Here is a 26,038-nt window from a genome sequence, read left to right on the forward strand (position 1 = left end):
GTGTGCAAGGCATCTCCATAGCAACATCTGGGATCTTCCACAATGCAGTTGTCCTGGGGTTTATCGATGACATACTCTTGACAGGGGCTTGTACCCCATATACTTTGGGGACACTGGTCCAGTGTTGTGTTTCAGTGTCAGCTTCATCCAGAAATCTTTCCAAATTTTAGGTATATGTAGGTCACCTTCCCTCCCAAAAAGGGGGAGGATAGGGGTACAAAGATGGCCTGAGAACACAGACACTCATTACAGGTGTGATGGCTGTGTAAGGACTCGGGCAATTACCACATATGGTATGTCTTTGCTTCGGCATCCACCACGCATGGCATTAGCATGTAAGGACTTGGGCCCCCACCACATGTGATGTGACTGTGACATATACCACATGTCGTGTGGACTGATGATAGAGACTGTAGCTGCCTGAGGTAGCTGTCTCTGCTTCTTGAGAGTAGGCAGTGACTCTCAGCTAAGACCAGGCCCTTCCATCCTTTCTACTCCCTGAAGAATCAATATCCCCAAGTTGGGGTCCACGAGAGTAGGCAGTGACCAGTAAAGGCAGCTTAGGAGGCAGGAACCAGGCAAGGAGTGGTCTGGAGTGGGTACCCTGAGTACAGCCCTCTTTGGGATGCACAAGTGCCTGCAACCCTGAGCTGACCAGGAGCAAACAGGTCCAAGTGCCAGGAGATCCATGCTAAATGTGAGTCTCTGGTCATCAAGCTCCTGGCCTGCTGCACATCTATACATAGAGGTTCTTTGAGCATTTACACCTTATTATTCAATCTGCGGTCTTTTTTGTCTCTTTTGGATGAAATGGGACAAAAGAAATGGACTGTCCTGTCTGTAGGGTCTGGACTGAAAGTCTTGCTTGCTCCACATGGAGACACGGTTGCATGGTGACCTGGATGGGGTGGGCACAGGTTGACACCAGGGTCATTCTCTTCCCCTGAGCTCTGTACACTTTCCTCTCTTTATACAACCAGATCCATGCTTTCCTCAAACACTTGGCTAGGAGATGAGACACATTCCTGACTTGGCTGTAGGGGCTGCCTCCTCAGTGGTGATTCCCTTCATGTCATCTGGCATTTGACCGTCTGGGCGCCACACGTTTAGGTCCCCAAAGATCCCGGTCTCAATCATCTCTTCCTGCCAGGGAATGGAGCAGTTGCCAGAGGCGAATTCTTGGAAGAACTCTGTGTCCGATTTGTCAAAGACCACACCCTTGACTGTGGAAAAGGCACCCACGTCCTGAATGTTCTTGGCATAGACAGTCTTAGAGTCTGGAATGAACGGAGGGATGAGCATCCCTGTAAAGAAACAGGAAACAGACCAGAGAGACTCATGGTGAGGAAACTGCAGAGCCAAAGGGTCCCGTAGACATACAGAAGACTTGCTGCTCTTCCCAATGCTGACAGGAAAAGCCAGCATCCTTAAGCAGCCCCGACCTGCACGCTCAGTACTCACAGACTAGATGACCACAGACAGCGTAAAAAGATGTGCGGATCTAGTTAAAAAGGTGTGTAGATGGGTGGGTGGGTGGGTGCGGGTAGGTGGGTGTTTCCCAGGCTGGACTGAAATCTCAATCCTCCTGCCTCAGCTACCCAATGCTGGCATTGCACCTCTGATTCTTTATGCCATCTAGGAAGCCTTTTAAAAGAAATCTCAGCTCTTGCCTCCTAGACCTTCCTGTGACCTGCCCCTAATGTCTCCTCATGAGCCAAGCATCTTGAAACCCCTTACACCAGGGCCCCCATGGCAACCACACCTTCTCTGCAGCTCCAGACTCAGAGATCTTACCTGGCCCCAGGTAGGCATCAGAGTGGCAGGTGTCAACTGAACCCCGCATTCTCCCTCCCCAGACAGCTTCACTTCTTAACAGAAGCTACAGGATGCAGTTGTTGGTCTTGTAGAGCACAGATGTGAACTCAACTCATCTAACCTCCTGCCCTGGCTTCCTCGGGGCATTTTGACCATACCTTGCAACCCTGCTGTACATAAACCATTAATTCTGGCTTCACAACAGTCTTGTGTTGGTCCAGGCTGGCTGCTCTCATGGAAGCATGACCTCCTGACTTTCTCCAACACGCCTATCCTGTCTCCTGTGCCCCACTACTCCCTTTCCCCCCAGAAGATATCCTTAGACCTCCTGAGCCAGGACTCTTCCTGGCCTCAGGGCCTCAAGACAGCTCTGCCAAGTGTAGCCATCTTCAGATGAAGTGCTTAGCTCTTCCACCCAAAAGTAACTTCTCTCGGAAGAATCTTCTCGTCCCTATGGTTCCTGACTCATCCTGTATTCCACACCCTTTATCCCAGGGATCCCAGGATTCAAGTGATGCAGAGTCTATCCACCTATGAGAAGTTCATTCACTCCACAGCGTTTGTCATGTCACTGCAGCCACAGGATACTGTGTGTGCAGCACATCACATGTACGCGTTTCTGTGTCTCCATGCATGCATAGCTGCTTGTGCGTGAGCTCATGTGCATAGGCATATACCTGTGCATGTGCATGCCTATATGTCCTGTGTGTGACGTGGTGTGGTGTGTGCATGTGCATGTGTGCATGTGTGTTCTCAAGGGTGAATGTAAGGCAAATACCATGATGTGGGCTCAGAGTTTCCTCACTGTTTGTCACATGCATTTCCCACCTGATTGCTGCCTGTCTGACCCTGTGGGTGACACATGCCACCAGGGGTCCCTGTGCCCTCTCAGACTTATGGCACCGCCCCCCATACCGGCTTCGAGCTGCCTCCAGCTGATGTCTTTGAAGAGGATGTTTGCCCGCAGAGCATCGCAGGTTCCATCCCGGAAGCCTAGGCGCTTCTCCGGGTCCTTCTCCATCAGCAGCTCACAGAAGTCCTTGCTGGCCTGGCTGAACTTCTCTGGGTATTTCACCGGCTCTGAGATGATCCGTTGCTTAAGCTCCTTGTTCTCTACCTGCGTGGTGGGCAAACACACCGCTTCACTTGAACCCTGGACAAGCCCCAAGCCTTGGTGCTGACCCTCGCCCGGGTGGGGATGGCTGATGGCGTTCAGTGGGCCCCTCCCGGGTGGCTTGGCATTGAAAGGCTCTCCGATCTCAGGACAAAGAAACAGAGTCGACAAGTGAAGCCCCCAGCCACCAAGGCTGTCTTTAAGGGTGGTGCTGGTTCACTTATCCACGTGCTTACACAGCTGCTCTGCCACTGCACGGAAAATGACCCGAAGCAAAAGATTCTGCTGAAGTTTGGCTGGGCATGATGCTACTAAACCATCTGAGAGTAACCTAAGTGGGAGAGCTTGCCTCACTTCCCATCAGCTTTGGTGGAGTCTCCCAAACAAAGCTCCCCACACCCAAAGTGTATGGCAAACACAGTGTGGCTTATTCCCCAGACACCCCCTGCTGTAAAACCGATCCACCATCATCTCTCTGATAGGCACAGGCAGAACAAATGCAGCCTATGGAAACTGAATGAATGTTAGAGCACACAGCTTGCCCTAACGCCTGCCACTGAGGAGGCCTGTGAGACTCAGACACTTCTCCACAGTCGTCCAGGATCACATGACAGCATAGAGCTGCAAGCTCAGGCGAGAACAAGTTAGCAACAAGTAGATGGACACTGTCCCTACTGTGACCTAGGCAACAGTACCCGGCTTCTGGCCCAGACCAGCCATCTCTGCGCAAACAGAAATGAGGAGCAGAAAATGTATATGGGGTGGTTGTCCTGGTGGCCCGCAGTTAGCTAGGGACCTGCCAGTGTCCTCATGAAGTCTGCACCAAGAGAACCTAATGAAAGCCGCTGTCCAGGGAGAGGTGCCCAGTCTCAGCTAGTGTGTGTTTGCTCTGCCACCTGCTGGCTGAGGTGGGAAAAGACAGGTTTAGAGTCTCAACAGCTCCACTTTGAGGTCTCAAGAACACACAGGAACAGGAAAGCCTGCACCCATAATTGGCCCTTGGTACAACCCACTTATCCAGGCCTGCCCAAGAATAAACCTTTTCAGGGGTTCCTCCCAGGCGACACCTACCTTCTCTCCTCGGGCTCGGAAGGGTCCTCTGGCTGCGATCATCTCGTACAATGTGACCCCCAGGGCAAAGTAGTCCACAGAGAAGTCATAATCTTCACCGCGCAGGAGCTCAGGAGCCATGAAACCTGCCACCGTGAACATACGTAGGTTCATAAATGTACTTGTTCCCACAGTCTCTCCAGTAATCACAGACCTACTGAAGCTCTGGTGATACCCGGTCCCCAGGGGCATGAGCCGTCTCACGACCAGTGACTCTGAGGCCAGAGATCTCTTTGTTGTCCTTGCAGGACATTAAGCATGACTCCGCCCACTGCCCACTGGATGCCCATCTGTCTTCTAACATAGCCAACGATTTCCAGGGGCAGAATTGCCAGGGTCAGGGGTCTGACTCCTGTGGGATGTGAAGCCTCCGTTCAAGACACTGTGCTGTGTGTGACTCATGGGGTAGACGAATGCCACAGATGCTGCTGGGACTTTCTCGCTCTCTTTTTACAAGGATATGAAAGTGAGATCTGTGTCCTGTGATCCAGAGCAAGTCCAGTAACCCAGGACTGTGGCCACAGCCTGAGGAACACAGGTGGGGAGGTGCCCAGTCCTATGCCATCCTCAATTATTTTGTTCCTTGAACTTTCTTTTATTGGCAACAGTGAAGCTACAACTGAACCCCCTCCCCCATGCACTCACAGAACAGCACCTGATGGCACAGCCGTGGTGTGGCTTTCTCCACAGGCATGGGCTCCCTGGCCCTCCACACATATTAATGTCCAGCGTCTGTAACATGGTGTATAAACCATTTCCTCCCACCCATCCTGTTGCCTTCTCAGCCCTATGGAATTGCTCCTGGGCGTCTAGGTGATTAGCCCTCCTGGAAGGGGAATTGTCAAGTGTCCCTTTCAGGAGCCATGCATGCCACTTCACTTGAAAACATCACCAGTGCTCACCCAGCACCACTTCCGGCTGTGCCAGGCTAAGCCCTGGTTATGCCACCCTTTACCTTCATGTTTTGGGTTTTTGCCAGCACCTGTGAGTTGCTGAATGAAGGAGCAAATGTATTTCTGCTTCTTCTGTAATGAACTCATCTCCTCATAGCAGGAAGCAGAAGAGAGGTGTGCTTTTCCTAGTCCCAGAGGAAGAACATCCCCCATGCCAGCCTACAGTTGTGGACTGAGCTGTGAGGGTGTGGGGATGGTGAGGGGGAAGATTTGTCTAGAACAGTGTTCACTGGCTCCTGAAATACCAGCTTCTAGTTTGCACCCTAACTCAGCATTTCCAGACCCTACACTGTGGTCCCAGGCAAAAGATTCACAAGGAGGGTAGAGGTGCGGTTGCATCTCGTTAAGCGCTGTAAGGTCAAGATTAGGCAAGCAATGGCGCCCCCTCCTGGCCATCTGGGTCTCGCACTCAGTACAGAGCAAGACTAGTTCTGGTCTTGAATCTTGCTCCAGCAGACCCGGGACTTTCAGTGAACTGAGGAGATCCAAATGAAGTCTGAGCTCATGCAAGGAAGCACAGCCGTGTCTTCACAAAGCTGGGCGGTGGCTTCAAGCTGAGCTATTTCCAGAATCCTTTCCTCGGATCTCCTTCACCTGTGCCTGCACAGAGCCCTCAGCACCCGCCAAGGTTAGACAAGCACCATGCCTCCTGAGGGTCAGTATGCATCTGTCCTACTCCAGAATGGAAGGGTTCCTGTCTCTCTACCCACCATGACTTCAGCGACAGCCTCAGGTGGCACCTAAGGCACAGAGACCTGGTAACTCTGCAACACAAAGTAGTATCCTGTCCCCACTCTGTTTACTTCCCGACTCATGTTCAGTATGATGCCAGACAGCCCAGAGAATATAATGCATATCTAAGAAATCCTGCCAGAAGTCAGCCCTAATACAAGACAATCAGAATATAAAGAAAGGGGGCTTAAATACAGGTATCTGCAGCATACAAATGCCAGGTATGTAGTGGTCACGAAACAGCCTCATACGCCTATGAGGTAAGAATTAAAACCAAAGACTGACGGGTTAAGCATACCATCTAAGGTCACAGAGCCACTAAGCATGGGCCCGGACCATGCACCTGACCCAGACTCAAGTTTCCTCTTTCCGCTTTCTGTGCTGCCTCTCTCCTTTCCTCTGAGGGGGCATGAAGGCAGAAGAACACACATGGCTACATGTATGTGCACTTAGACATAGATACATACTCATGTATGTGCAAAAGTATCTTACACAAAACCTATACACTCAAAGATGCATGCCCATGTGTGAATGCATGTACTAAGCATGCTCATAGAGGTGCCTGTACACATTCACACATGAGTACACATATATGTCTATAGATTCATGCATGAGATAGCACACATACAAATGTGTATATAGACATGTACATGCACAAAGACACATGTGTAAAGATGCACACATGTATTTGCATGTATGCACAGACTGTCATAGGATATAGAGAGGTGCCTTTATACACAAACATGCGTGCTTTACACAGAGAGAGTTAAGTGCCTTCATACATGTACAAACAGATACATGCAGATACACATATGTGCACAGATGCACATGCACTTACAGACTCATGCACATCCACACATGTGCTTACACACAAAGACCTCCATGTGCACACTCAGTCACGCCTACAAGACATACGCCTGTATACACCACCTATGAGAGCAAGCACATATGTAGGGCTGTGTGTACACGGGTATGCATGCCCACAGAAAGGTACATTGCACTGTATGTTGGTGGATACCTACCAGAGCTGTACTGAAGCCTAGCAAGAACTGGCTAAGGATGTCCCTGCCCCTGTGCTCTGTAGCGTGACCTACAAATGAGTCTGTGGGTCCAGCTCTTCCATAAGATGCCTCAGGTAGACTCGTGCCAGTGCCCTGGAAACCACTGAGTGTGCAATTCCTGTGCTCTCTCCGCCCATCAAGGGACCAAAGAGGCAGCTTTGACAAGCTAGTGAGTCTGCTAAGGCAGGGGAGGGGCTGTCCTTGACGGGAGTAAACAGTTCTTGAGCTGCTGGGCAGAACCTGATTGCCGCTGTTTGCTCTAGAGGATAAGGAGCCGTGCTCCACAACCCCCGCCATCACCACTTAGGTCTTGGGGCTCCTGCTGCCTCAAGCTCTGGGAGAGAGGATGACCCAAGGCCTCTTCCCAGATGCCAAGCCTCCCATCCCCCAATGCTCAGATCTTACCTGGGGTCCCTGCATAGCCCTTGGTCTTATCCTGCCCTTCCTTCAGCTCCACGGCCAGTCCAAGGTCAGAAATTCGGATATTGCCTAAAAGTTGAGACAAGCTGAGGTCACACGCATTCCGTAGAGCAGAGATATCAGGTGAGCCCCGGGCTCAGCAGTATTCCCCTGCACAGCAGCAAAACACATGCTGTATGCATGCACACACACATGCCACATACACGTGTCCATTCCCCACAAAGATGTGTCTTACATATAATAGGCATACCACATATTCCTTACACACAAACATGTAACACCTGTCACACGCATGCATACACGTACATCTATATGCATATACACATACATACATACTCCATAGCCTATACCATGTTATACCCTAACACTAGTAGGCCCTTCTTCAGTGACTTTCAAAGAGGCTGGAGATGCACCTTTGGGCTGCATCCATACCAGGGGCTCACCATCATTGTCCAGAAGCACATTCTCTGGCTTGAGGTCACGGTATACAATGCGTCTCTGATGCAGGTGCTCCAGGCCACTGATGATCTGTGCTGTGTAGTAGATCGCTCGAGGTTCTGGGAAGCCAGGGTTCTCCTCATCTACATTGTAGATGTGGTACCTGGGGGCAGAACGGCACAGGAGGTATGCACACAGGCTTAGGGACAGTAAAATGCAGAAACAGAGAGCTCGGAGCTTAGGGCTCACACGTATCAGCATAGAAGGGTCACCTTGAGACCGGGCATCAATGTTCCTCTGGAGATCCCAAGGCTGGGGGCCTCAGATGCCACCTTACCCATAACTGTTAGAGAGGCAACTGTGAGACAGACATACAAACCTGTTACCTGACACCTCCTTCCTTCCGACTCCAGAGCAGTTCCAAGACAGGGCCTAGGGAGGTGAGCTCTTCCCAAATCTCTAAGTATACCTGTGGCCTGCTCCACCAGACCTTGAACCCTGGGTGAACTTGACAGTGGCATTTCCTTCCCAGCCCCTTCCCACAGAACCCTGAAGTTTGTCCATTTTTGCATTCTTCTGTACACTGGCCACCTCAGCACTTTACAGGGAAGCAAAACCCATAGCCAGAAGCTGTGAACAGCCTAAGCTGTGGCAGGGGTGGAGGGGAAGCAAAAGGAGGTACAGACCAGGGGTTTAAATGATAATCAGAAGGTCTCAGGGAGCGTGTGAGCAGAGCATGCGATACTAAAAAGAATCTCCCAGCATTCCTTACAGCCCTCACGTTCTTCTCAAAGAACCCATGTTACTAGACCCCATGTTACTCATCTGAAGAGAAGGCAGATGGTTTTGCTGGGGCGGCAGTATAAATAAAAGCAGATGGACAGAGAGGTTTGCACATTACAGCTCCCTTTAGTGGCACCCCACATTCCCAAGGCACCCCAGGGTCTCACTGTGTTAGCTTCTTGCACCAGGTACCCAGGGATGTTATCATGCTCACCGCATGTGCCACCTGCCCCAGGGCTCACCCCCCATCCTCCTGACACCGACTTGGTCAGTACTGTTTGTCTCCATTTTACAGAACAGGAAACTGAAGTAAAGAGTGAAGTCACCCGGCCAATGAAAGCCGTTAACCCGACATCCCAAGATGGCAGGAACAACCTCAGAGCACCCTGAGGCTTGGCTAGCCCGGGCACCATCAGAGCAGGCACCCTCCTACTATAAGCAATAGGCTAGCTGGCCTCTATCCAGTCCTCCTACAGGATTGGGCACTGATGGAATTTTAACTTCTCAGCCCTCTCAACCCACAACACCCCACCACAGCTATCAGCAACACCACATGGCCTCTGTCGCCTGTCCCCAACTGTCATGGACACTCTTGAGCGTGTGTAATGTCAGGTAAACCCTACATCCTGGGCCCCACCAGACATGAACCCTAGTCAAAAGCAGTCCCAAGTAAGTCTGCACGCCTTTACCTCACGTCACCTCCATTCATGATGGTCATCACCAGACAGAGGTCTGTCTTGGTCTCGAATGCATAGGCCAGAGACACAATGAACCTGCTGTGAACTTTGGTCAGAATCCTCTTCTCAACAATGGCGCCCTGGAAGCAGAATTGTGATGTTCAAGAATGCACTGTGGAAAACACCTTGCATGCTGGGCACAGCACAGGACAGGCTTGTGATGTGTCTGAAATCTGGCACACATTCAGGGACATAGCCTTGGAGTTGACTGGAATATCTCTATCACTACCCTGTCTACTACACCACCATAGCCCCTCCCCCATACCATCATAGCTCCTCCCCCACACCACCATAGCCCCTCCCTCACACCACCATAACCCCTCCCCCACACCACACACCACACACACACACACACACACACACACACACACACACTCCATCCAGTCTTCTCTTGTGTCCAGCCAGCTCCCAATGCAGCCTGAATTTCCAGGAGAGCCTGCTTTATGTGAGAACCGTATGTCATGTCCCCCTGGATACTGAAGTCTAAAAAGTGTTGTATTGGGTTGCCTGTCCATGTGGGTGGCCCAGGACTTGAATTACAGTTCCACAAAGCTGCAGTTATTTATGTGCATGTCATTTTGAGACAATGGTCTCACTACGTAGCCCTGGCTCTCCTAGAACTCTCCATGTGGGCCACTGAACGCACACAAGCCCAGCCACCACCACCTCTGTCTCATGAGTACGGAGACCAAAGGTCTGCACCACTGTACACAAGCAAAAAGCTGCTATTTTTTAAGTATGTAGTTTTGTCCCTTTTGATTGAGATACTTTAATTATTTATCTTATGCATATGAGTACATTGTAACTGTCTCCAGACATACCAGAAAAGGGCATTGGATCCCATTACTATATGTGAGCCACCATGTAGTCACTGGGAATTGAACTCAGGACCTTTGGAAGAGCAGTCAGTAAGTGCTCTTAACCACTGAGCCATTTCTCCAGCCCCTAATTGAGATACTTTAAATAAAAGTGAAAAAGTTAAAGCATTTTCCAATTTTTATGAAGAGCCCCAAATTCAAAACAAAATCAATCACCAAGACCCTTTGGAAAATACACCTTCAGCAGGGCAGCGGTGGTGCACACCTTTAATCCAAGCACTTGGGAGACAGAGGCAGGCAGATCTCTGAGTTTGAGGTCAGCCTGGTGTATAGAGTGAATTACAGGACAGCCAGGGCTACAGAGAAATCTGTCTTGAAAAACCCTGGGGTGGGGGGAGAAGAAGGGAGAAAGGAAGGAAAGAAGGAAAGAAGGAAGGAAACTACATCTTTCATATACCATGACCTCTTTTGTTTTTCTGTAATGAATTACATACATCCTGAGTGTAGTTTTTTCTCCCAGTCTCTCCCTGCTTCCCTCTCTCCCATAAAGCTATTCTTTAAAGATTAGCATTAGACCTCTGTGAGGTACATCTCCACTTCCCTGGTAAAGGCACCTGGATTCGCCTCCATTTGCATCTGCTGTTTGAACCCTAAAGTCTCAGGGACCTGCTGGGGGGCTGGTGTCCATCCCTAAGAGTTTCACAGCATTATCTGTAGCATACAGCAGGGCTGCGGAGAGCTGTGTCCCCTGGACAATAAGCTGCTTTCGCTGATCCTGCCTTAAGTAGACACTGACGACAACAGAGAAGGCAATGAAATACCTGCAGCCTGCCTATGTCCTCCACTCACTTTCATCCCCTGGAAACCTGTGTTTGGGGAAAAGGGTCCTGCAACCGCAGCCTTGCAGATGGGTTCTGCCTCTTGTGAACAGTGCCTCTTCACAGAGGACTGCCTCGCTCTCTCTCTCTCTCTCTCTCTCTCTCTCTCTCTCTCTCTCTCTCTATGTAATCACAACAGGAGCTACATATTATGGGAAGGTTTCTAGGTAATCGGATACAGGCCCCGCTGCAGGTTTCCCTCTGTACTGCTCCTGAGCACAGTCCTGCCGGTGGCTGTCTGAGCCAGGGAAGTCCAATAGACAGCACACATGCACAGTAGCTAAGCCCATGTAGACCGCCACAGGAGTCTCGGGTAGTCCACATTCTACCATCCCTCTAGCCTAGGGCATCCTACTGCTTGCTGGGATCCTTACCTGGTACCCCTTCCTCTTCTTCAGCCTTTTCTTGTTGAGCTTCTTACAGGCATACATCTTGCCTGTCGCCTTCATTTGGCAGGCAGACACTTCCCCAAAGCCCCCCTTCCCTAGGACCCTGAAGTCCAAGAACCAGTCTTCACCTATGGGCTGGGCTTCCAACCACTTCCACTGAAGAAACCGCAGGAAATACAGGCTTTCCAGGTACTCCTGGAAGGGAGCCTGGCTCAGGTGCTCCAGTGTAGCCTGCAGCAGAGGCTGGAAGAGACCATCCTGGCTCCCGGTTGGCCCTTCCTTCACTTTTGCCACCATGCCCTGGTCCAGAAAGTTGCAGAAGAGTTTGCCCTGTGGGTCCAGGTACTCAGCCAGGATGGCCTGAGCCTTCTGTGGCCGCAGGTCATTATCAGCAGTGTCGTAGTCCTCAATGTCCTTCCAGAGCTCCAGGGCTGGTACATGCCTCTCCTCTGCCTTCAAGAATTGTTGGAAGAGCCTCTTGCCAATGGGTTGCTCTGAGCACAGGCTCTCAAACTCTAGGCTGATGTTGTCACGGAGACCCTCGCACTTGGACAGCGGGGGCAACCGGAGCTTGGCCAGATACTTCTTGTCTCGGGAAGACGGAGTGCTGCTTCCGTCAAAGCTGCCTCGGGCAGCAATGAAGGCAGAGTTGGCCACCACGGTCTCCAAGGACCCGAAATCCATCCTGCTGAGGCCCTGTGTCCACTTCAAGTGTTAAGACCCATAAGCTGGAGTCAAGCTCAAGGCACCAGCAGCCAAAGCAGGCTTGACCCTGTGCCCTTGGCCTATGGCCTGTCCCTGCCCTTGTAGGACAAGGCAAGCATGCAGCCGTGGCCAGGGTGCTTAGGGACCTACTGAGAAGCCCAAGGAGACCAGGGCTGACAAATATCTAGCTAAATCCCAGCCCTGGGGTCACTGAGGACACTTTAGGGGTGACCAGCAGGTGCCAGAAAAAGACAGCCCCCTAAGCTGTTCTAATCGGATTAGAGTTCAGCTCAGTTGTCTTTCCCTAGTGCTGCCTTCACATTCCCAAGGGAAGGGCACAGCAAAGGCTCCCAGCAGCCCCTAGGGAATAGTTCTGTCCTTCCCTGGCCTTGGCAGGTGGACAGGGCTTGTCTGTGTCCTGCTGAGACATAAGTCTGGGATAGAAGGTAGTCAGTTAGCCCCCGGAGAAACCCCATCTGTATGCGTCTTCAGATTGTTTTCTACACTACATCTTTTTTTTTAAGACTTGTTTTATGTATATGAATACACTGTCACTCTCTTCAGACACACCAGAAGAAGACATCAGATCTCATTACAGATGGTCGTGAGCCTTCATGTGGTTGCTAGGAATTGAACTCAGGACCTTTGGAAGAGCAGTCAGAGCTCTTAACCACTGAGCCATCTCTCCACCCCCCAACCCCCCTCCACACACTATTTAATTTTTGTCCTTAAGAAAGTAGCATGCAAGAAGCCTCCTGATGACAGGAATCCAGAGGAAAAAAGCCCACAGTGTCCAGTTTCCCTGTGTGTAGATGAGACCACATCTTGTTGGGGAAACATGTCTTCTCCTTGTAGAATTGCCAAAGATGAGGACAAGGATGGGGTGCAGGAGACCCACAGACCAGCATGTCGAGTCCCCTGTCAAGCTAGAAGAGGCATGAGACATGAGACCAGGATGCATCTAGGACTCAGGGGCAGGGGACACACTGGAGACAGACTTGGAACAGCAGAGACTCCACTGGGCATACTCAGGACCCAACTCAGGCACTTGTCACCTTGGGAGCACACTTGGGAATGGCAGAATCTATGGGCATGTCGCCATCTCCTGGGGACCACATTTGTCGTGTCTGTGGGCACGGTGGCAGCTTAAGGAGGAGCCACAGGAGTGCTCACTACAGAGAGGAGAAAGGGATGTGCTGAGAATAAAGGAAAACCTGGAAAACCGGAATCAGGCGGCTAAAGGAGTGTCCCACCCACCATCCTTCTCTGAAGGGCAGGGGGCTGTTTCAGGTGGAGACAGGATCTCCGGTTGTGACCGAGGAAGTGAAAAGAGAACTTTCTGGTGAATGACAAACCCCACCCCTCCCACAACCCCACCTCCTAGCAAGGGCTTGTGACAGGAAGATTGGCAAGTAAATATTTGAGGTAAACACTACCTCATTCTCCTCAGGTGACCTGTGCTAGTCCCAACTCTGCCACTCAAGTAGCTGGTGACCTTGAACAGACCATAGCTGACCCTCACACCAATCAGAACCAAAGGGCACATGGTTCTCTACCATGGGGTACCTTACCAGGAGAGCCACCCAGAGTACTGAAATCCAAACTCCACCTGCCTCAGAGGCCTCCATCTCTGACACGTTCCCAGGTGACTTACATGGGAACTGTGGGTCAGGACCATGACAGGGTTAGGAATGAAAAATTCCAGGCTGCCTTCATACCAGGCAGGCCCCTTGTGGACGGGGCTGAGGAGAATTTGCCACCAAAGTAGGATGCGTTCGGTTCCCCGGACAGACTACTCAGGTGGGGGAGGGAATACACTGAGTGTGCTTGTCCAGTTAGGCTCTTAAGATAATGACAGATCACATACAGTTGTGAGGGTGAGGGAGGAGAAAGGAAGGGGGAAAGTAAGGAGAGGGATCTCTCAATAGTAGTAGCTCCCCACATTTCAGCAGCATCTCAGCAGTAGACTTAGGGTTCCTGCGGCACCAGAACCCTTGGGCTGCCCTTTGTAGACAAAGCCTTTCGCACAGCCTCAGCCCCCAGGGACCCACAGGCCTGCTGTCTGTGGGGAACTGTACCACTGATTGTGTGCTGTGTGAATGTGGGCTCTTTCAGGGACAACTTTTGGGAGAGCTTTTCCCTCTTGGAGAATTCTCTAGAAATGGGAGGCAGGTGCCCATATCTCTTCCCTTCTTGCAGCTGAATGTCTCTCCATGTTCTGTGTAGATGCTCTGTGTTCTAACTAGTCACCCAGGTTTAAATTGTTACAAAGTTTGTGTGTGTTCACGTGTGTATGAGTATGTGTGTGTGTATGTGTGTGTGCATGTGAGTGTGTGTGTGCACATGTGCACATGCTTGTGTAAATTCCTACTACTCCGGGATAAATGGCCAAGAGTGTAATTCTGGGTATCTCTGTGTTTGCTCTAAGAAACTGACAAACTGATTTCTAGTTTGTCTAAGTTCCGTTCTCAGCAGCAGCCCTTGGAGCCAGACACCCATATCCTCGCCAGGGCTGGGGGCAGGTTTGATCATTCTACCCTGGTAATGTTTCTCATTAACACTTACTAACATGTATTAACTGTGCAAAACTATGAACTTCACAATGACATTTTCATCCATGTGTAATGCTTTCTGGACACATTCCCTCCCTATTGCTCTCTGGCCTCCCCTCCTCTTCCCTCTGATTTCCCTTCCAGAGTCCCCCTTCTACCGCCCCATCCATGGGAATGTTCCAGCCCCTATTTATCAACTCTGAGGAAGAGAGAAAACCAGTGGCACTTGTCTTTCTGGTTCTGCCTTCCTTCATTTAAAATGTTGATCTCCGGCTCCACCGATTTTCCCAAACATAAAATGATTTCTTTACTCTTTATTATTTTACGTTGCGGTTCCCCAAGAGTGAACCACGCAGAGGGCTTTCCTGGAGGCCAGCGAGCCAGCCGCGCCTCCACTTTGGGGTATCTAGCATCTTTCTACCATATTGTAACTGGGAGAATGCTTGGGTTTTGTCATTGAATCTGAAGAATCCTTCAAGTGTTGGTTATGTGCATGGCTTGGTTGGATGGTGCTTTTCAAATGTCCTCTCCACATGACAGCTTGTCTTTTCATATTTACCTGCATCCCTGGCTGCGGTTTTCGCTATTGGTGGTGGTGGTGGTGATGGGTTTTTTTTGTTTTGTTTTGCTGTGGGCTACTAAGTCTAAGGGCTCCTCCCACGTCTTTCTAGTGTTGCCTCCAAGCCCTGATCCACTTTGTTCGTTTATGGAAAAGGTGTGAGACTTAGCTGAGGCACTTTTTCAAATGAAGGTCTAACTGTATTGGTTTTGTGTGTCAACTTGACACAGCTGGAGTTATCACAGAGAAAGGAGCCTCAGTTGAGGAAATGCCTCCATGAGATCCAGCTGTAAGGCATTTTCTCAACTAGTGATCAAGGGGGGAGGGCCCAGCCCATTGTGGGTGGAGCCATCCCTGGGCTGGTAGACCTGGGTTCTATAAGAAAACAGGCTGAGCAAGCCAGGGGAAGCAAGCCAGTAAGTAACATCCCTCCATGGCGTCTGCATCAGCTCCTGCTTCCTGACCTGCTTGAGTTCCAGTCCTGACTTCCTTTGGTGATGAACAGCAATGTGAAAGTGTAAGCTGAATAAACCCTTTCCTCCCCAACTTGCTTCTTGGTCATGATGTTTGTGCAGGAATAGAAACCCTGACTGAGACAAACTGCTTCAGCACCATTTTGTTGAAATGTCAAGGTAGAAGGAGGGAACCAACTCCACAAACCTATACACACACACACACACACACACACACACACGCACACACCATAAACACACATTCATATACTCACACTAATAATAAGTATTGAAGTTTTAATTTCTTTTAAATTTAAAAAAAGCATAGTTTACAGTAATTTGGGCTGGTGAAAGGGCTCAGTAAATAGAGGAGCTTGCTGCCAATCCTGACAGCCTGAGCCTGACCCCTGGGACCCACATGGTGGGAAGAGAGCCCCCACTCCCTCAAGTTGCCTTCTGATTAGCACTTGGGACCCCCTTCCCCAAAAAATGAACAAAGATATACATTTTAAAATAGGAATATCAGTTTAAAACTATTAGCGAGAGGGTGGGAGCAGAAAGAACCTCTAGAAAGTCCCAGAGACCTGGGATGTGAGAGGCTCCCAGGACTCAATGGGGACGGTCTTAGCTGAAATGCCCAACAGTCAGGAGATGGAGCCTGAAGAGACTCCTCCAGGAGATAGACATGGCTGCCAGTGGAGGGGTGGGGTCACCAACCCACCTTCAAAGTTTTTGACTCAGAATGTCTAAAAGAAATTCAGGCACGAAAACGGAGCAGAGACTGAAGGAAAGGCCATCCAGTGATAAGTGTAACTTCAGATCCATCCCATGGGCAGGCCCCAAACCCTGACACCATTACTACTTTCATGTTGTGCTTGCAGACAGGAGCCCGGCATGGCTGTCCTCTGAGAGGCTCTACCAGCCCCTGACTGAGACAGATGCAGATACTCACAGCCAACATTGGACTGAGGTCAGGTAGAGTTAGGGGAAGGACTGAAGGAGCTGAAGGGGATGGCAACCCCGGAAGAACAAAGTATCAACTAACCCCAACCTTTCAGAGCTCCCAGAGACTAAGCCACCAGTCCAAAAGCATTTGGGCTGATCTGTGGCCCCTGGCACATATGTATCAGAGGGCTGCCTTGTCTGGCCTCAGTGGAAAGGATGTGACTAATCCTGTAGAGACTTGATGCCCCAGGGAAGGGGGTGAGTAGGGGTGCATGGGTAGGTGAGGGTGGTAAGAGGGAGCACCCTCTCTCAGAAACAAAGGGGGGAGGACCGGGAAGGGGGACAAAGTTTGGAATGTAAATAAAACAATAATTAATAAAAGAACCAATGCCCATTTAAAAAATATATCGGGGACGATGATTTTAAAAGGACACTAGTCTCTGCAAATGACACATTGCCTCTTTCTCTAACGATACCAAAACCACACCATTTCTCTTGGGGTTTTAAAATAGTTGTATCTAAATTTACAAGTGAAATAGACTCCTATAGGGGAGCACAAGGCAGGGCAGTGTCCCCCAAGCAGAAGTTCAGAAGGGGACCTGTAACAAAACACACAGAACTTATAAATCACAGAACTAAGCCGGGCATGGGATGCACACCTTTGATCTCTGCGTGTGGGAGGCAGAGGCAGGCCGAGCTCTGTGAGTTCGAGGCCAGCCTGGTCTACAGAGTGAGTTACAGGACAGCCAGGCCACAGGGAAACGCTGTCTTGAAAAAAACAAAACAAAACAAAAATCATGGAAACCATAAACCTTATAAACAAATGGTCTTCAAGTTTACTGTAGTAATGGAAAATATCAAAATAGCACCACCAAAGCCTAATGTGCCCGTGTTTTGTTTTACATTCGATCTCCAGGTGGAAAAGCCTTTAGCACACTGTGATCCAAATCCCATCATGGCTGGACCCAGGGCCACAGCTTTTTTAATGGAACTGAAGTGCTGTCAGGGATTGTGTGTGTGTGTGTGTGTGTGTGTGTGTGTGTGTGTGTGCACGTTCGAGACTGTATTAATTCATCTGGTTATTTCCAGTTACATCTGTTCTTGCGAATGACATACTGTGTGGCTGACAGAAATCCATTGTGTGTATCCTCTACCCGTTCCTCTTTTGTCAAACACTTAGGCTGCTCCTGTAGCTCAGCTATTGTGAACACAGCTACGATAAACGCTGATGTGCAGCTGTCCCTGGGATGTTCCTGAGTCCTTTGGATGCACAGCCAGGAGTGGTATAGCAGGGTCATGTGGAAGATCTGCTTTAAAATATCCTTATAATCTCCTGTCTTCTGTGGTTCCTGCTCCTGTTTAATGGAAGGAGTCAGTGGCAGCAGGTGGTTTTTTTGGGTCTTTCCCCTCCCGGTCAAAGTCCAGTGGAAATAACTCCGTGGGGTTATTAGAGGTCACTCCTCGTATGACTGTCCCTTCCCAGTAGCCTGCACAGCTGACTGCTTGGGTGACAGACCATCTTGACATTGTTTGCCTCGTATGGAAGCAGGGCTTCACAGTCATGCGTGGTCTTTGTCCCACTCTCCATTTCTGTTTCCCGTGGGCCTAAACATGACATAGGAAGCTGACTTCAAGGAAACTCTTCCTGTCTTCAGGTTGGGAGGGTCCCAGACCTGCCCTAAAGTCTTCCTCCTTCTCTGGTACAGCCAAAAACCAGGAGCCTGAGAACCTAGCCTCGTGCAAAACCATATTTGGGGCTAAATGAGGAATAAGGAGAACAAAGATTCCATTTGCTTATGACTCAGGGAAAAGTATGGCTTGAGTGGCTTCTCAGGAAGCCCTCCTCCTGGCCTGTGTTACCAGAGCCTGTCTAGATTGCCCCCAGGCCCAGTGGCATGACCTTCTCTGATGTTTTTTTTCAACTGACAATGTCTAGATTTTCCCCTTTATCCCAAAAGATCTTTTTCTAGATGTAGGGTGCTAGCTTGAGCACTCTTTTATTTCAGCGCCTTAAAAAAAGGATTCGTTTTTCTCTTATACGTATGGGTGTTTTGCCTGCACACACAATCCAGAAGGCTGTTCATATCAGAAATGCTTCCCTTCAGCTGCCATAGGGGTAGATTAAGTCGTCAGCCAAGGGCATCCCAAGGACCAACTGACTTCTGAGACAGTGGAGGGCAGATAGCAAGAAAGCCCCAGCCCTCTCTTATGTTTGTAGAGGCGATAGTGGGGAACTGATAGGTGGCTCTGATGCCTTTGGCCTCGTACAGAGGAGACTATAAGCCCCAGAGGACGCTACCCGGGCCCAGTCCAGGCAAGCAAGAGAGGACATGGCAGCCCTGCAGGAGAAGAAGTCATGCAGCCAGCGCATGGCTGAATTCCGGCACTACTGTTGGAACCCGGACACTGGGCAGATGCTGGGCCGCACCCCAGTTCGGTGGGGTAGGTGTGGGCCATGTGAAGGGGGTATGGGGTGAGGCCAAGGGCTAGCAGCCAGCAGGACCCAGGCCCTGCTGGGACACCTGGACACACACTACACACCTCACCTCTCAGCAGGAAGCCAGGGTCCCCAGATGGCCCTGAGGCTCAGACTCCAGAATGACTGCCTTGTAGGTCCGAGACTGGCCCCAACTTCATCCATAATTTGGAAACAGCATTTTAAAGCTGTTTCTGAAACTAATTTGGGTTTTTGTTTTGTTTTGTTTTGTTTTTTTTAAGTTATAGAAAGTGATGGTAATTTCTTGTTCAGGCCGTTTGGGAGGCAGAGATTTGTTTCAGTGATCTTATTCTGTCGTGAGAATTGCCGTGACTCTAACATGCCAGGCATATTTGGAGATGTCCCTGATTTCCAGGCTGTATCTGAAGTGCCCTGAGTAGTTATCACTCCTAAGTACAGACCAAGTAGGCTAGGTGGGTATATCCAGAGTTCCTTCCCTTATGGCTGCCCTGTGGTGACCTGGGGAAGGGCGACGGCTCCTTCTGGGGCTATCGTAGGAGCAGAAAGTCCTCACTGACAGGAAGAATATCTAGGAAAATGACAGAAGCCAGGTTACTCTTAGGGGAGGAGGCAGGCAGTGGAAACAGGGACAGACCATAGACTGAGAACAGCGTAAGTCTCCGTGACTTGAGGCACACCCTGTGTGTGTGCCACACTCTTTCTCTGTGTGGATCCTTCGTCTAGAGATATTGAGCCCTGGCCAGAAGCCACAGATGGGAACATGTCAGCCCTACAATGGGAAATGTCCCTCTGTTGACCCTTTCTGAACATGCTTGCGCTTTCACCCTTGTAGCTAAGTGGGTGTACAACCCCGACAATCCTATAAGCACAGCGCCAGGCCATCAGACACTGTAACAGCCAAACCCAAGAAGAGTACAGGGTCTCCATGGAACCACAGTTCTGAGACAAGCCACTGCTGCTCTGGCCCTCCAGGGATGGCCCCTAGCCTGCAACCTCTTCACCATCTCTCATCCCCACTGACTTAGGCCTGCTCTCTAGTCACTTTGGGGGGTCACTGGAGAATGACTTGCTGAGAGAAACCACACCCATGTCATTGGAAGGAGCACCCATGTTCTTAGAGATCTTCCCAGGAAGCCAAAGTCGAGGGCAGCACAAAAGACTTGCTGCCAGCATGCTTCTTAGCATGGCTAGAAATCATTAAAACATGACAGTGGGCACTTCACAGTGTCCCAAGTCCAAGGCCGTGCCCCAGAGGAGTGTGGCTCAGACTTGAATGTCACCCGGGGAAGTCTTCAGGAGCCCATGGAGCCTGGCTCACAACCAGGTTGGAATACTTGCTGATAATCATGGCTCCTCACCTGATGTTTGAAGCAACAGTGTTGGGAGGGGTAGGAGCTGTGCCTGCCCAGCATGGCCAACCTCAGACCCGGTCCTCGGCACAACCGGATACAGACCCAGCCGTGCCACACCCAATCAGATCATGCACTGGAATCTCCTTGGCCAGCAGCTGCCTCTGTCTTCCTGTGATGTGAGGAACAGTAGGGACTCCAGGATATGGAAGGATAGGCTCTGAGACCCAGCCTTGCCGACTGTGGCTACGGTGATCAGTGTACCAAGCGCACAGAGTTGCCACTAACGTGCAAGGGCAGTGACAGGAGCCACGCAAGGATGTGCATGTGCCCTGCAGTTCTGGAGTGGGTCAGTGAGTCCCAGCACTAGAGAGTGAGGGTCAACGGGGGCCAAAGAGCTCATGGGTTCAACTAGAAAGAGATGCTGATGGCCCAGCATCATGAGAGTGTTGCACAGCCCCACCTGGGCTCACGTGGCTCCCCTTGACTCTCTCCGCAGTGTGGATCAGCCTGTACTACGCAGCTTTCTATGTGGTCATGACTGGGCTCTTTGCCTTGTGCATCTATGTGCTAATGCAGACCATTGACCCCTACACCCCAGACTACCAGGACCAGTTAAAGTCACCAGGTAAGCATGGGGGGGTTCAGCAATGCTCTTAGGGCAACATACAAGATATAGCAGAGTACCTGTCTCCCCACATCCAGAGCAGGGGTTCCCCACAGATTCCTGAGAGGAACGGTGACCCCAAATTGCAAAGTCTGACTTTGGCTTTACTTTTATGTACTAGGAGGGGTCACAGAGACAGGACGCCTTTGCATTCTTTCTATGTTCTTATGCACACAGAGACAAGTGTCTAGGAGGGTACACAGGGGTTGCTGGCAGGGAGTAGGCCTGATGATCCCAGGTGGAGGATCTAGGGTGGAAATACCCCCTAGCTCTTTAGTCCCTGGGATGGAAGAGAGAAGAGACAAAGCTCAGCCGTCTGAGGCTGAGAAACGTGAAAGAACGAGTCCTTTAAGCCCCATGCAGCTGCTCCCTTCAGAACACCCATTAAAAAAAAAAAAAAAAAAAAAAAACAAAAAACAAAAAACAGCAAAGCTCTGGCTCACAAAAACAGAAAGCCAGCAACAGGAATGGGCAAGGGTGAGCACGCGGTAGCTTACTCTGAGCCAAAGGCCACGTGGATTTGTGGAAAGAATGTGTGACTTGATGTGAACTCAGGGGAATGAGACCGAGGGCCAGGGTGACTCCCGTGCATGAGATTGTACCGTGAGCTCACACGACCATCAGGTTTGGTGGCAAGCTCCTTTGACCTGCTAAGCCCTATTGCAGCACACATAAAAAAAATATATATATATTACATATATATGTATATATATTACATATATATATATATATATATATATATATATATATATATATATATATACACATATGGTTGCTTGTTTGTTTTATGTGCATGGGTGTTTTGCCTGCATGTCTGTCTGTGCAATGTATGTGTGCCTAGTCCCTGCAGAGGCCAGAAGAGGGCATCAGATGCACTGGAATTTGAGTTACAGATGGTTGTGAGTTGACATGTGGTTGCTGGGAATCTAACCAGGGCCCTCGGAAGAGCAGCCAGTGCTCTTAGACATTAAGCTATTTCCCCAATCAGCAAATGAAAAATCTTTTATTTTTCCCTCTGAGTCAGAATCTCTCTATGTGGCCCTGGATATCCCGAAACGCTATGTAAATCAGGTTGGCCTCAGAAATCTGCCTGTCTCCACCTCCCAAGTGCTGGGATTAATGGTGTGAGCCACAGCATGTGTTTCCCAAGTGAAAAACTTGATGTGTGTTCAGATACCTTTTCCCTAGAGATCCACCTGCAGGCTAGGAAACCCTCCCTAGAGGTTAACAGCTGCTGTACCAATCCTGCTCACAACCCCACCCCCAAGATGGGAGTCACCTATGGACCAAGTGTCACTATTGCTGAGCCTGGGTATCCAGAGTCTTGGGCACAGGACAGGTCTTTACTCCCACTGTGCTGCAGTCTGCAGAGGACGGGCCCCAAGTCCAGTGTCCTCGAGGCCTCGGGCCCTTCTTTAGCACTCTTGCCAAGCTTCTTCAGCTACAAAGAGTCTGTTCAACAGTTCCCACCGAGGAGGAGAAGGACCCGGCTGCACCTCAGATCCTGCTGCCTGTGTGGTTGGTGCTTGTGTGAGTCTGAACAACGCCATCACCTAGGGTTCCATACAAGTGAGCACCTGGAGAAACTGATCAAGGAGGTGCTCTCTCCTTGCAGGGGTAACTCTGAGACCTGACGTGTATGGGGAAAGAGGGTTGCAGATTTCCTACAATGTCTCTGAAAACAGCTCCTGGGCTGGCCTCACACACACCCTCCACAGCTTCTTAGCAGGTGAGTGAGCACAAACGTAGCAGCTCGTCTGGGAGAATTCCCTCCAAAGAGACTCTCTGGGGACCCAGGACCTCCTCCACGGACAGTGGGGGTGCTGACTGCTGAGAGGGTGTGTGTTCTGCAGGTTACACCCCAGCCTCCCAGCAGGACAGCATCAACTGTACATCCGAAAAGTACTTCTTCCAGGAGAGCTTCTCGGCTCCAAACCACACCAAGTTCTCCTGCAAGTTCACTGCAGACATGCTACAGAATTGCTCAGGCCTGGTGGACCCCAGCTTTGGCTTTGAGGAGGGAAAGCCCTGCTTCATTATTAAGATGAACAGGGTGAGTTATAAGGGCCCTTGCTTTGGAGATGCCCCCTCCTCACACTCAACCATGGGGGCGGGGCCCTTCACCTACCCACCCTGACTCCACACACATTCATCATGTTCCACTCCTAAATACTTATCCAGAATTTTCTACTCAGACAGTGTCTTGCCAGTCCTAGAGCTTTAAATATTGTTTAACTAAGACACAGAGTTAATGAGCGATCTTAGCCAGTGGGGAGGCCTTGAGTTGTGGGTTCAGAATGGAGAAGCTGGGGGTATTCTACATGGTCTCCTTCTGCGGCAGAGACAGGAGTCACTATAGGAACCACTGAGGTTCTGGTGCAATCAGAGGCCAAGCAACAAGTCCCATCAATGCCCTAAGAACACAGACACGGCAAGCAAGAGGCAGAAGCACAGTCCAGCTGAGTGGTACTCGGGTGATAGGGGATCAGGGTCACTGTTGAAGAAACCAAGTGGCAGATGAAAACCCAGTTGGCCTCACTGCCTACTTCCACTTTTCCAGAGCATTACAAAGCCACACACACATGCACCGAACCCACTATGAAGTCCTATGGCTGGGAGGTCTCCCCAGAGCTGCCTGGCAAGCAGGTTGTGATCAGGGCTCCAAAGGCTCGTGTCCCAGGTGACACTCCTGCCAAGGCAGGTCCTGCACAGAGCTCAGGAGACAACAGCTGAGGCTCGAGCAGTCTAGGAAGGGATGTGAGTGTGAGGACCCCACTGAGAGCAGTAGGTAGACCTGTTCTGCAAGCAAGAAAGTTATGAGCCTGGTGCCAGTGACTGGGACCCTCTACCACTCAGCTCTACCATTGTGGTACCATGGGTAATGGCTCAGAAGTTTCTGTGAGTATTGGGGGACACGGCACCCTTTCTTCTAGATTGTCAAGTTCCTCCCCAGCAACAGCACAGCTCCCCGAGTGGATTGCGCCTTCCAGGTGAGCACGGTGGGGGCAGGGAGGGGAAGGGGATGGGACCCAAATTAACCCTGGGAACATGCCATCTGTCACCTCATCAGACAGAGGGACAATGCTACAGCCATGGCTTCCCCCTCATCCAGTCTCGGCAGCTAACTCGTACTTCAGAAAGCCTGCTATTGATGGGGGTGGCCCACCTTCTACCATTGTCTCTATTTTGTATTTATAAAAACATTCCAGATCAGCAACAGCATCTAGGTGTCTAATGGGGTTGGCATGTCTACTTAGGTGGCATTGGTCTCAGAGAACCCTCTTAGAAAATGCCCAAGTGCAGTAGCCAACACTGCACTTAGCCTTCACTAAATGTTTCCAAGGCTTGTTTTCAGTACTGAACCCTAGCTGACACATCAAAAGGGCTGGTCCATGGCTGAGCCAGGGGACATCTGTCCCCCAGAGCTCTGTCCTGAGGGCTTCATACAGATCTTCATTTTCAGTTATTATTATTAATTATTATTATTATTATTATTATTATTATTATTTTGCCACTCACAAGCTAACCTGAGATGTGAGAGGTCATTTTTTTCTTGATGAGCATAAGCTACTCATTGGGCAGGTCTGGTGCCAACAAGAAAAGGAAATAGTTCCTAGGAACATGTATTTACACCTAATCCAGAAACCTGCTGAGACTCAGAACCTGCTTTTGGCTGACAAGGTCTATCTAGGTCTTGCCAGAGCGTCCCCCCTGAATGCTTACGGGCACATACTGGCTTCCCCAACTCTGTCGGGCAGCCAGGACTCTAAGATGGGATGGATTGGGTGGGGCGTGCCTGAGGCTTGGCATTTTGAGGAATTATGTTCTTGCCAGGCTCTCAGCCGGGAAAGCTGACTAGATGCAAGGCTAACCCTATGCATTGGCATGTAAGCACGTGTTGGTGCAATCACTGGTATTGTTACCAGTGTGTGCCACACAGTACACACACAACTCACATGTGGACTTGTATACAACTTAACATGTACCCCAGTGCCTTCAGACTCAGCTGTGCCTCTCCTCCCCAGGATGATCCCCAAAAGCCCCGGAAGGACACTGAACCCCTGCAGGTCGAGTACTATCCCCCCAATGGCACGTTCAGTCTCCACTACTTCCCCTACTATGGCAAGAAAGCACAGGTGGGTCTGCTTCAGTCATTACCTCAGACTTAGCAACAGGGAAGCCATTTTCCATTTAAAAAAAAAAAAAAAGAGTGAAGTGGTGTGCACAGCTGTGATCCCAGCACTTGGGAGGTGGAGGCAGGAGGATCATGAGCCCAAGGTCATTTTGACTACATAGCAAGTTCAAGGCCAGTCTGGGCCGCATGCGATTCTATCTTGGGAAAAGCAAATGAGAAACAAAGAAAGAAAATGAACAAAAGGAAGGCATGGCTTAGACAGTCCTGAACGCTTCTTGTATCAACTTAAAAATGTACCCACCAAAAGCCATGGATATCAGCCTGATTGCCTCAGGGTGCAGGGTCTGAGAATCCTCCAAAGTGATTCCTCTCTATTTTGTTTTCACATGCTGTTTGCCATCTGGGCCCTGGGAGTCATGGCTCCTAGCTGCTCTGTGGGCAGAAGCCAGATGCTCCTTTGGGCCAGACAGGCCTGACCCCCAAATAGACCCACAGCTGAGTCCTTTATGACTGCCCCCCTTCTTCCATTAGCCTTGCTATTCATAAGTAACATCGGGGTTTTCAAGCATCTCATCCCCCTACGTTCCCACTTCAGCCCCACTACAGCAACCCTCTGGTGGCAGCAAAGCTCCTCAATGTCCCCAAGAACACACAAGTCCTCATCATGTGCAAGATCCTGGCAGACCACGTGACCTTCAACAATCCCCATGACCCTTATGAAGGGAAGGTGGAGTTCAAACTTACAATACAGAAGTAAGAAGCAGGAGTGGTATTCAGAGAAGTGGACACCGATGCACTGCTCTTCCTGACCGTACATCCTCTGCTGGCCAGCGTGCACGGCCACTTCAACCATGGTTCAGCTGACACCAGGAAGTGCTCCTGCCCAGCACTTCCTGAGCATCGCCAGCTTTGAACTGAACCCTCACATGTATGCAGTCCCGTGGGGTTAACATGGGAACCCAGAGTCC

At 50.3% G+C, this 26,038-nt stretch overlaps 2 protein-coding genes across 2 annotated transcripts; one reads left to right on the plus strand and one right to left on the minus strand.

Moving 5' to 3' along the window:
* Positions 1 to 1,005: 1,005 nt before the first annotated feature.
* Positions 1,006 to 11,932, minus strand: GRK1 (G protein-coupled receptor kinase 1; the record flags this gene model as incomplete). Its single annotated transcript, XM_080928305.1, has 7 exons — positions 1,006 to 1,304; positions 2,731 to 2,932; positions 4,001 to 4,125; positions 7,191 to 7,274; positions 7,649 to 7,806; positions 9,116 to 9,243; positions 11,234 to 11,932. The coding sequence occupies 7 exons, from the start codon at positions 11,930 to 11,932 to the stop codon at positions 1,006 to 1,008; spliced, it is 1,695 nt and encodes a 564-aa protein (XP_080784431.1).
* A 6,859-nt stretch (positions 11,933 to 18,791) lies between these two features.
* On the plus strand, positions 18,792 to 25,827 carry ATP4B (ATPase H+/K+ transporting subunit beta; the record flags this gene model as incomplete). The annotated part of the gene is made up of 7 exons (XM_080929091.1): positions 18,792 to 18,903; positions 20,768 to 20,896; positions 22,551 to 22,664; positions 22,789 to 22,988; positions 23,869 to 23,925; positions 24,961 to 25,071; positions 25,666 to 25,827. 7 exons carry the CDS (start codon positions 18,792 to 18,794, stop codon positions 25,825 to 25,827), a joined length of 885 nt encoding a protein of 294 aa, XP_080785217.1.
* Between the last annotated feature and the right edge of the window lie 211 nt (positions 25,828 to 26,038).

The sequence above is a fragment of the Micromys minutus genome (genome assembly GCF_963924665.1).
Source record: "Micromys minutus genome assembly, chromosome: 14".
Lineage (NCBI taxonomy): Eukaryota > Metazoa > Chordata > Mammalia > Rodentia > Muridae > Micromys > Micromys minutus.